Source organism: Pygocentrus nattereri, chromosome 2 (genome assembly GCF_015220715.1).
Source record: "Pygocentrus nattereri isolate fPygNat1 chromosome 2, fPygNat1.pri, whole genome shotgun sequence".
Taxonomy (NCBI): domain Eukaryota; kingdom Metazoa; phylum Chordata; class Actinopteri; order Characiformes; family Serrasalmidae; genus Pygocentrus; species Pygocentrus nattereri.
Genome location: NC_051212.1, coordinates 49,344,875 through 49,355,932, shown reverse-complemented (window position 1 = coordinate 49,355,932; position 11,058 = coordinate 49,344,875). Strand labels below are relative to the sequence as shown.

Below are 11,058 nucleotides of genomic sequence, written 5' to 3'. Positions count from 1 at the left end.
TAATGGACTGTTATTACATCACTGCTGTATGTGTGTCTCCAAAACACTAACTTTAAAACACTTGACCTAAAACACGATACGGATCAAATATGATGCACGATTTTTGGACTCATTTTTAGAAAAATAGTGGAGTGAAATGCCAAAAAATCGGCCCCTGCATGTGCTTCTTGTAGAAAGCTTTCAGTGATATAAAAGCATTTACATGTTTCCCACACAGGTAAAAACGGGTCATTTGCAGGGTGGAGACCTGCCGAAATTGTCAAAGCAAATTTTAGAAATTTCAGAGGAGATATCAGTTTTCACATGGGATAGCAATAGGATGTATTTCCTAATGTTGAATGTTAAGCCTGAATACTAATAATTGTGAACCCTGAAACATCTGTTTAAAATAAAACCTCTACCTTACACACTTAACCCAGACGTAATCGATCAGCCGAGGCATTTGGGGCTGAAATGAAGCTACCGGAGGCTAACATTGCTAACACTTGAAGTCAATAGTCACCCAAATCTTCTGTGTAAATACGCCCCCAAAACCTCGGTCAACCTGCTCACACTGGACTCAGGGGTTCAGTAAGATTCTGTAGGCTTGTTTTTGTGGAGGGTCCTCTCTGTGTGGAGTTTGCATGTTCTCCCCGTGTCTGCGTGGGTTTTCTCCGGTTTCCCCCCGCAGTCCAAAGACATGCAGTCAGGCCGATTGGACGTGCTAAATTGCCCCTGGGTGTGTGTGACTGTCTGTGTCTGTCTGTCTGCTCTGCGATGGACTGGCGACCTGTCCAGGGTGTATCCTGCCTTCCGCCCGATGACCGCTGGGATAGGCTCCAGCACCCCCCCCACGACCCTGACGGAGAAGCAGTTTAGAAAACGTGTGTGTGTGTGTTTGTGGACAAAATGTAAAAATGTAGCTTAACACTGTGGACTTTAGCCACTTTAGACAACAGGTGTATCGACATCGTGCATTATGCAGGTATATGAACGCTCCAGACTATATTCGTGAAAATTGAGTTTTCGCCCTGAAAATGTGTTTAAAAATTGAAATAACAGAACTCAATATGAATGCTACAGATTATGTTTGTGTTTACTGTTTCCTTTTATAAACAAAAATCCATCTTAAATCTGTGTAGTGAGGATGTGTTTGAAAATAGAAACAACAGAAATCCATCCATCCATTTTCTAAGCCGCTTCTCCGTCAGGGTCGCGGGGGGATGCTGGAGCCTATCCCAGCAGTCTTCGGGCGGAAGGCAGGATACACCCTGGACAGGTCGCCAGTCCATCGCAGGGCAGACAGACAGACAGAGACTCACACCCAGGCACAATGTAGCATGTCTTTGGACTGCGGGGGGAAACCGGAGAAAACCCACGCAGACACGGGGAGAACATGCAAACTCCACACAGAGAGGACCCTGGTCACCCGGCCGGGGAATCGAACCCAGGCCCTCCTCACTGTGAGGCGACAGCGCTACCCACCACGCCACCGTGCCGCCAACAAAAGCAATCACAAATCTATTTGTGAAAATGTGGATGCAGTTTGAGCAGGTTGACATATTGGGGATATGACTACTGACTACTGGCCTAGGCCAGGGGTCTTTTACTGCCCTGTGCACAGCAGAATTAGATATGTGGGTAAGAATAATCCCATTTAAGAGTAAAGCAAAGCTTTTTTATCGCTAAGTTGTCTTAAATGCTGGAGATAGATCACCCACTAACCCTGAAGACTGGTGCACAGACAACAATCTCGCCTAGCTAGTAGCTAACAAAAGGCCAAAGAGAAAGATTTAATATAATAATATAATAATATAATATTGACCATTTGGAGATGAATTGTTTGCATTTACAATCACTTCAGCTTGTTTCCTGATTTGCTTAATCTGCAACAAATCAAAAAAGTTGCCAAGCTGAAGTCGCTTCTCATTCTCCAGCTTCTTGATCACATTTTCAGGTTCCACCTTAAATGGTGTAACAGTTACATAGTTAGCTACACAGTTAACTACATTCTGGCGTCTCAGGCACCATTTAGGGTTAAAGGGAAAATTTGAACAAGAAGCTGGTGAATGAGAAGCGACTTCAGTTTCGTAAAAAGTTGAGAGACAGTTTACAAGAAACTTCTACTTTTGAGTAAAAGTTTCCTGCCGAAGATGCGAGAGAAGCAGCTTTAGCTGAGCCAAAGCTTAAAGCAGAGCAAAGTAAGTCTGGGTTTTTGTTTATATTATATTTTTAGTCTGTATTATTACAAGAGCACACACTGAGACATGTATACCGTCAAGATGGTGAAACGTTACTTCAATAAAATGGATATAAAATGTTGTGGCTCCCGAGGTGGTTAGATTTTTGTTGAAACTTGAGGGTTGTGAACCCTGATCTAAGCAGGAAGGGTGGCGCAGCGAGGGATGACTGGAAGAGGGGTTGGAAGTCTTAAATACTGAAAATGAACCAGTTTACATTGCCTGTTCCAGTGCCCACCTGCCGCGTTTCAAGTTTGGCCAAACGTAATGGAACTGTGGCACAGCGAGCCGTCTGTCCTGCATTAGCCTCTAATGGCACTTCTGTGTCCATCTAAACACAAGGTCTACTGGTGCGCTGCGAAAGAGCACCTCACCAGACAGTCTGGAGAGACAGACAATCATCCGTTCCAAGAATGTGGTTTTGAAGAACAGCGGTGCTCTTGCTCAAGTGTAACCTTCCCATAAATCTTCCCAGGCGTTCATTACAATGCACTTGGCAATCATTTATTTTCCCCTCATATTTCTATTTTACAATTTACAAACTAGATAAAAAAGACCATAAATAAATGACATGTTTCATGTACCTAAAATCATTAAAATAAAAAAAGAGAGAAAAAAAAAACAATGGCAGTATACATAGATGCAAATAAGCACAATGTTAATCTATATGACTAGATTAACAGAGAAAACAAATTCGATGTGTTAGTTCGATTCCCCAGAATAAACTACATTAAGAAGCTTGGCACAGTACATTCTATAGATCTCAACCTCCCCCACATTCCTTGCATATTCCAAACAGGTCCTCAAAGGCTGAGAGCGAGAAGTGAGGAAGAAAAAAAGAAAGATTTAAGGAAAGGAGCAGATTTTGGGGTCGGAGGCTTCACACATCACGCTGAAAACCCCTCGTGTTAAACAAGAAAAGCCTCATGGAGAGGATGGGATGACATGAGTCATGAAACAAGTGAAATGTCAAGAGTCTTTTTCCCTTTTCATAAGCATTCCTGCAATAAGTTTATTCTAGGTACAAATGTGCCTTTTTCCGCTGTCCACTTTCCAAGCCGTTCCCTTTAGCTTTATTATGTTCTGAATTCACAAATGACTTCCACAGCTCCAGAAGGGCTGTGTTTTAGCTACAGTCTCTGGAGAATTCCTTGTTTTGGCAGAAGAAAAAAAAAAAAAAACAGCGTGGTTTAACAAACAGCGAACCAGTTTGCCGTATTCTTTTCCTGCAAGTAGCCACAAGTTAGCACTCTGTAGTCTTAGCACACACTGTATGCCTGTCTTCTTTGTGTGCGTTTTTCTCAAAACAAACTGTCATCCTAGACAGAACAGAAAGCACATGAAGAGCACACTGAGCTGAGCGCTAGTTGCTAGCATACGTGACAGCATGCCTTGTAACTGTGCAATGCGGAGAAAAAAGATAAAACCCAAAATATGTAATCATGGGCTGAAGATTCCTCTCCTCGGCTTGTTTGACATTTGTTTTGCCTTCTCATGCCATTGGACCCTGGGAATTGTCCTGGGAATTGTAGTCCTGGGCCCAGTGAGGAGGCAGTCATGATATGAGGCTTGCCATGTTTTGGCGCTGAGGCGGTGAAGGACATCGCGCCGCTGCAGACATACCGAGCCTGACGCTGTGGAGAGATGAGAAGAGGGAGAAAATGAGTGAGTCGGGTGTTCAAGACTCACTGTTTCAACACTCAAGGGCACAAACAAAGCATTAACTGAAGTAATCCTTTCAGTAAGGAAACAGAAATTGCTCTGTTTTGCTCTGTTGCTGGGAGGCTGGGGAGAAACTCAATTCTCCAGTTTGGCTACAGGTTCTTTCACTGTTTTTTTGGTGAGAGCATCCCACCGAACAGCGCTAGCATCTGCCAGCAACTCATGTCTGCTAGTCTGAATCCCACCTAAGGAGTGGATAAATAACAGTGGGGCGCCGAAAGGAAACAGAGCAAATCTCGTAAATGGCGGGACGGCCCGTGCCTCTGTGCTTACCTTAGCTCTGTCCTGCCGCAACTTCCAGTAAGTGAGACGTGTGAGGATTTCAGGGCCTGTCGGGGGTCTTCGGATAGTGGGGGGGGGTGGAGGAGGGAGAAGGGAAAGAGAGAGAAGGAGATGGAGCAAGAGAGTGAGAACAGGGAAGAGGGGGGGGGGTGCCTTGGAGACCAAGTTGGAGAGAGAGAAAGAGATGTAAACTCAGTGCAGCATTCTCTAATCCAAGCGGTGCGCATGAGTTCCCAGCCAAGCAGAGCGGGGAGAAGAATTGCGGAGTGGAGACAGATATTCCATTTCAAAGGGTGGGGAAAACTGGAGATATTCCAGACCCAGTTCCATTCCGTATGCGCTGAAGACAAATGCCTCTCCCCCAGCATGATAAGCACACAGAGCCAGAAACCCCCGAACAAAAAAAATAAAGAGCTCAAAAATGTCTTTTTTTTTTTTACACTTCTCATACCATCATTTTACAGCCCCTGCTTTAAATTGCCAGGTGCACTGACTCAGCTAAAAATTGACGAAATGGCAGGAAAAATGGCACGAGGGAAATAAATCCAAAAGACCTACTTATTTACATACTGACACATACATACAAAAAAGGTGGAGCAGAGAAAAAGAGCATGCCCTCTTAGTTCCACTGTCTAGCAAAGGCATGGTCAAAGAGCCTTCTAGAATAATATCCAGTATGTCACAACACCATGAGGCGGAGAATCCTCCAATCAAAATGACTGGGTGTCTTCGTCCGAAAAAGTGCTGTGTAATTTCGCCATTCTCGTCTTCAGTTCCTCCTCTTTCTCCTCTTGTCGTTTGTTTTTTTTTCCTTCTTCTTCTTAAACAATTCAATTTAAAGTGCATGGATGAGGTAAATGGATTTCCTTTCAAAAACAAACAAAAAAAAAACAAAAACAAGAAAAGAAAAAGTACATTTTGAGTTTCGTCTTCCGATGCTATGTGTTCAGACAGGAACCATCCTGTCCTGTATCTGTTGCATCTGGGACAGAATTCCCTGTGCGCTGCTGAGGATCTTGTCCTGGTGTGTGCTGGAGCAGATCCCTATCCTAGTCATGTCTCTGTTTGAGCAAGAAAAAAAACACATAATGTAGAAGTGATGAGAATGGCCAGCCACAAGCACATGATCTAAACACTAAAAAAGACATTTGGTTATTTGGATTTTATGCTACAAGTTTCTCCATAGCTACACCAAACCTCAAACCAGATTCAAACAGTACACCAAGTCTGTTCCAATTGAAATGGAAGTTCTCCCTCATTTCTCGTTGCTGAGCTCCTTGGAGGACAATCTGGCTGAACAGGAGAACTAAGAGCTCAATCCTGACCTGAGATTTGCATGCCAAAGGCGATTTTCTCAGGAAAAAAAACACTCTACTGCTATCTTTAGGGGCTTTTGTATGGAAATGTGATTTCTGAGCCCATATGTCAAGGCAAAGTGTCCCCAAGTGCTGATTTAAGAGTGAGTTTCCATGGTCCTGCATTAATCATGATCACACCGAGAGCACACTGTGTCCAACACACACGCACAGAGACTCTTTGCACTCCATGGACGCAAGTCATCCCAGTGCGAAAGTTGCGGGACTTACTCTTGCGTCATGGAGACCACAGCTTCTGGTGTGGTGTAGCCGGCGGCGGTGAAGTTGTCCCGGTAACGTTCCATGTTGATGGCCTGTAGCCAATCAGAAATGGAGCCCAGGGGAGAAGAGAACTCTGGACTACTGGGTTCTAGAAGGGTTGTGTTGGGTCTATGAGAGAGAGAGAGAGGGAGAGAGAGAGATTATGTAATTGCTCTGCTAGGGAACTGCCCACATTTACAGAGTCTTAGAGGCTCAGTGGGGCATATAAAAATTTATAACTGTATGCATCAGTTCATTGGAACACATTTACAGATCTAGCATGAAACAAGTCTTCATGCTATAGCAATCAATAAAAAAAGAAGAAAAGTCCTAACAAGAATAATTCACTATTCAAGCTTGGACCTCTAGCCATAGCAAAGTCTGCTTATGACATTCGCTGACTTGATCCATGGATGCTACGCTTTTACGACCATGTGTGAAATATTGTACCTGGCTATTTCTCCACCGGTCCTTTTCAGGCTGTTGGGATTGCGGATGAGTTTATCCAGCATGTTAACGATCTGGCTGAACTTGGGCCTCTCGGCTCTCTCTTTTTGCCAGCAGTCCAGCATCAGCTGATGCAAGGACACAGGGCAGTCCATTGGAGGGGGGAGTCTGTAGCCCTCTTCAATAGCTTTTATGACCTGAGAAAAGAGCAAGAGAAAGAGGAGTGAGAAAATGAAAGGACAGAAAATGACCCCCAAGCAAGTCTGAATCAGTGTTCCTGAAAGTCTCGCCACTCACATCCTGGTTGCTCATATCCCAGTACGGTCGCTCTCCGTACGACATCACCTCCCACATGACGATGCCGTAGCTCCACACGTCGGAGGCCGAGGTGAACTTCCTGTAGGCGATGGCCTCTGGAGCCGTCCAGCGAATGGGGATTTTTCCCCCCTGCGATTGATAGGTTCCCATTATTTCCTTTCAAAAGACACAACAAAACACGTGCAACGAGGTTAATCACGCACACCCACACACACACACACACACACAGGGCAAAGCAGCACTAGGGTTAGTAGCGTTAAAAAAAAAAAAAAACACTTAACAAGCCGCAAAGAACTTAAAAATATGGAGCTCTTTGGGTCTTTTACACTCTAAAACCTTACCCTTGTTGTGTAGGCTGCATCAGGGTCTTCTTCCAGCACTCGAGACATGCCAAAATCGGACACTTTACACACCAGGTTGCTGTTGACCAGGATGTTGCGTGCAGCCAAGTCACGATGGACATAACTCATGTCCGACAAGTATTTCATTCCTGATGCAATTCCACGCAGGATTCCGACCAGTTGGATAACCGTGAAACGCCCATCGTTCTTCTGTGAAAACGGCAGCACACTGGCAGGTTACATCAAATAATAACGGAAGAAGGAAGTGCTCCAAAAGGTAACAAGATCAGGGGAATGGTGGACTCACCCTAAGGAAGGCATCAAGGGAGCCATTCTCCATGTATTCAGTGATTATCATTACTGGTTTACCTACACACACACACAAAACACAGCTTTCAGTCAAACATGTCTAGTGCCGCTAAATTATGGGGTAGTTAAAAATAAGCACCAAAAAATTGTAAACAAGCAAAACATAAAAAGCGACCAGTTTTATGCAAAAGAAATCCTGTGTACTTGTCCCCACTGTTACCCGTCTTAGCTCATGAAATATTCCCTTAATCTACTGCAGTATGGACCGTCATAACTCCTCTGCCATAGACTTCTTCTAAAGTCATGCATACAAAGCAGGTGTGCCACTGGTACAGCTCTCTCCCCCACGTCTATCCCTTACTCCTTCTCTTTTGTTCCTTTCTTCCACCTCTTCTCCGTCAGCTCTACTTAATAACTCCCTAACAATCAGCGAACCCATCTGCTAAACAAACACCATCTTCTCTCAGCCAAGTCTCCATGGAGGCTGTCTCATGAATGGTAATCAACTCTGGCACATATAAACAAAATGCAGAAGCAGGAAAACCTAATCAAAAAAAAAAAAAACCAACACCCCACACCCTATGCACCATAAGGTCCGATGTCCCTGCGCTAGTGTGAGTAAATGAGAAGGTATGAGAAGAAAGAACCTTTTGGTTAAAAAAAGTGCCAATATGATCTCAAAGCGCTCAGTGGCTGTGAGTGACATTTCCCAATCAAGCCTTAAACCGCCTGAGCGGACGGCCCCTCCTCGTTTCTCACACTTGCTCACTCTTCCTCTCCTCCATCTTATTTGCATCAGTGTTTTTTTCCTCCTCTGTGTTTGTTTATTGAATGCGTCCTTTGCGGTGGGGCTATCGGGCTTCCATTCCAGAATTACCTGCCAGTCAGTGCTGAGACAAGAGAGCGCTATGGCAACGAGAAACCCCTTTTATTGAGATGGGGGACAGCAGTGTGATGGCTTTACAATGGAGGACAGTCTCACACACACACACAGGCTCTCTCGGAGAAATCATTGCGGTGTTAAAGCGGTGGCTTCATTATGCAAATGTAATCTTGCAATCTTGCATTTAGCGCCCTGTCTCTGAATGCTTCTTTTAGGGATGGCTGGCATCTCTCTCTCTCTCTCTCTCTCTCTCTCTCCTTTAAGCTTGGGGGCATTTTGTGGTTATTTATTCAGGACACTTTCAACATCATTAGTAATTTAACACATTTAATTGGCCCTGTTGGAGATTCGGGCTATGAGCGGAGGGGCCGCCATTGTCTGTCAGCAATAACAATTAGCTTGAGCGCTCTTCAGTCAGGCCGCAGCTTTTATGAGTGCACGACTAGTACTGCCATTAATAAAACTAACAGCTCTCACCACGCTAACCAGGAGACAGCAGCTAAAGAGACCCCATAGCTAAAAGAGCCACTTCAGGACACGAGCGAGCAATGCGTCTTCTCTCTCTCTCTCTCTCGCTCTCTCTCTCTCTCTCGCTAGCCCATCTCTTGGCAATGTCCTCCCCAATGCATAACTTAAAGAGGATATCTGCCAGGCCTGTCCACAAGAGACATAGAAGCCAATAGGCTGGCCACATGTGTGCCTAGTCTTTCTCCTACATCACAGTATCCTCACACATGGCTATTAGCTCCCCTCATCCTTAAAAAAGAAAAAAAAATGGAAGAAAAGCCTGCATTCCTTTCCCTCTGCCAGTATGGCTGTTGAAAGGACTTGGAGTAAGTGAGGCATCACAGAAGAGAAATGTTATGCTTGTCTACTGTTCATTAAACAGTGATGAAGGCAGCTTAGTGGTTAAGCAACTCCACTTTGACTTAAAGAGGTCATAGGGCTGTACAATATGGACAAAATACTATAGTGTGGTTATACTGCTATTGTGATGTGCCTTGCAATATATTAAATGCACAAACTCATAATGTCATTTGATGGATAGGGTTAAAGACTTACCTTCATTATTTTTTTTTTTAGTGGCGCATAAACCTCTGATTTATCCAAAAACCATCAGAACCTCAACTGGAACATCAATGATTGGGGAAAGTGCTAGTTTGACAGAGGGTGCATTTGCATAATTTTTATGAAGGCCTTTTACTGCCTTCTACAATAAAAGGCTAGAATCAAGATAATAACTAACAAACGATATATTGCTCAGCCCAAGCCTCAGCACAGCTAACAGGACCAGCCATAGTGTCCTTGAGCAAGGTTCCTGCGTCTGTGCTGCTGGGTAATTCAAGTTGCTTCGGGCAAATATGTCAGTCAAACGAATAAATGTGCATTACGCTTCCCCATACAAATGCAACTAACCCTGTAAAAATTATGGCAGAGGATGAACTTTAAAAAGTTTGTGTTTAATTCATATAGACAAGCGGATACTTTAAATCGATAAAGCACTATTAAAAATGTTGATGTCAGATCAACCAGCCTGCCAAGATTTCGCCCTGGAAAGAGCAGTGGCCATTATAAAAGACAAGTTTGATTTCCATCAAGTCTGCAAAAAGAGACTGCGTAATTTTTTCAAGCCGGGTGCCAAATGGCAATTGCGACGCAAACAGCAGACAGGCATTAATGCTGGGCAATTTACAAAGTGGAGCAGCAGAACAACAATGACGCCCAGCTTGAAACCAAACCCCAAAAAGTTGTGAAATTGTTAAGATCAAAAATGTCTGAGCTGTTGACTTCCCGAAGTGGGTGAACCAGTTTCAGCTTTAAGAGATAAAGGCTTGAAAAGCCTCCAAGTCTTACAAAAGGCAGCGAGACTGGAAATGCAGACTCTGCTTATCCACTGTGGGCTGAATTTCATTATGCTTGTTCAAATAGTAACCTGAGGATAGCTGGACTGAAGACTCACATTTGGTGACCACTCCCTCCAGCCGGATGATGTTGGGGTGGTCAAACTGGCCCATGATGCTGGCCTCACTCAGGAAGTCCCGCCGCTGTTTGTCTGTGTATCCAGCTTTGAGGGTTTTGATGGCCACACAGATTTCTCTCTTGCCTGGCATCTTCAGGCGGCCACTGCACACTTCACCAAACTCTCCTAAGGAAAAGTGATACACGTCAGACTGAATTACGCTGTCACATATTTCAATAAAACATCTATATATATTCCAATACAACATATTCCATTTATGCCATTTACCAGATGTTCTTAGCCACTTAGTAAGGTGCTTTGTTGTTTACTTGGAAAAAAAAACATGCCCTGGAGCTAAGACTGCCACAAACATAAGTCAGAGCTGATACCTAAATAAATAGAAATTACAATACAATACACAACTTTTAAACCATCCATGATAAAATTGAGTTGGCCTGTTGCAGAGTTTGTACTAGTTCCCCGCATCTGTATTTGTGGAGAACTCTGGTTACATTGTGAATTGTGAAAGGGACGCAGCGGGCAGGCTTCTTACCGATCCCGATGACCTTTTCGATCTTAATGCAGGAGGCGTCGATCTCTTTGGCGAATTCACGGACGGCTTGGTTGGGGTCCTCATAAGTGAAAGGGTCGACATAGATCCGGACCCCTGTGGGCAGAGAGTGAGAGGGAGGTGGGTGAATGTGAGAGAGACGAGGAGAGGAGAGGAGAAGAGGAGAAAGGGGTAGACAGCTAACATGAAGAATACACAACATCTGTTTTCCATTCTCATGCCATTTCCTGCTGTCCAAAATGCCCATCTCTGGATTCACCTCCTTCATTTTTCTTGCCATCTAGCGCACAATGACCAAGAGATTTTACTCTGTGAGTGTATTTGGCTACAACTTACTATTATTTGTGTAATCTATTAACCAATTGACTATTAATTCATCAGTCAACTAAC

At 44.1% G+C, this 11,058-nt stretch overlaps 1 protein-coding gene across 4 annotated transcripts in view; it reads right to left on the bottom strand.

The window, feature by feature from the left end:
• Window positions 1–2,701: 2,701 nt before the first annotated feature.
• Window positions 2,702–11,058, bottom strand: part of epha4a (eph receptor A4a) — a 43,076-nt gene continuing 34,719 nt past the window's right edge. For 2 of the 4 annotated variants that reach the window (XM_017719584.2, XM_017719586.2), the window contains exons 10-18: window positions 10,651–10,764; window positions 10,098–10,283; window positions 7,253–7,314; window positions 6,946–7,155; window positions 6,584–6,760; window positions 6,290–6,483; window positions 5,810–5,968; window positions 4,215–5,284; window positions 2,702–3,853 (exon numbers count right to left, since the gene is read on the bottom strand). In XM_017719584.2, coding sequence (XP_017575073.1) covers window positions 5,170–5,284; window positions 5,810–5,968; window positions 6,290–6,483; window positions 6,584–6,760; window positions 6,946–7,155; window positions 7,253–7,314; window positions 10,098–10,283; window positions 10,651–10,764 — 1,217 coding nt within the window. In that variant the 3' untranslated portion in view covers window positions 2,702–3,853; window positions 4,215–5,169. Of the gene's footprint in view, window positions 3,854–4,214; window positions 5,285–5,805; window positions 5,969–6,289; window positions 6,484–6,583; window positions 6,761–6,945; window positions 7,156–7,252; window positions 7,315–10,097; window positions 10,284–10,650; window positions 10,765–11,058 lie in introns of those variants that run through there. The other 2 variants (XM_017719585.2, XM_037547375.1) reach the window with 2 other exon arrangements.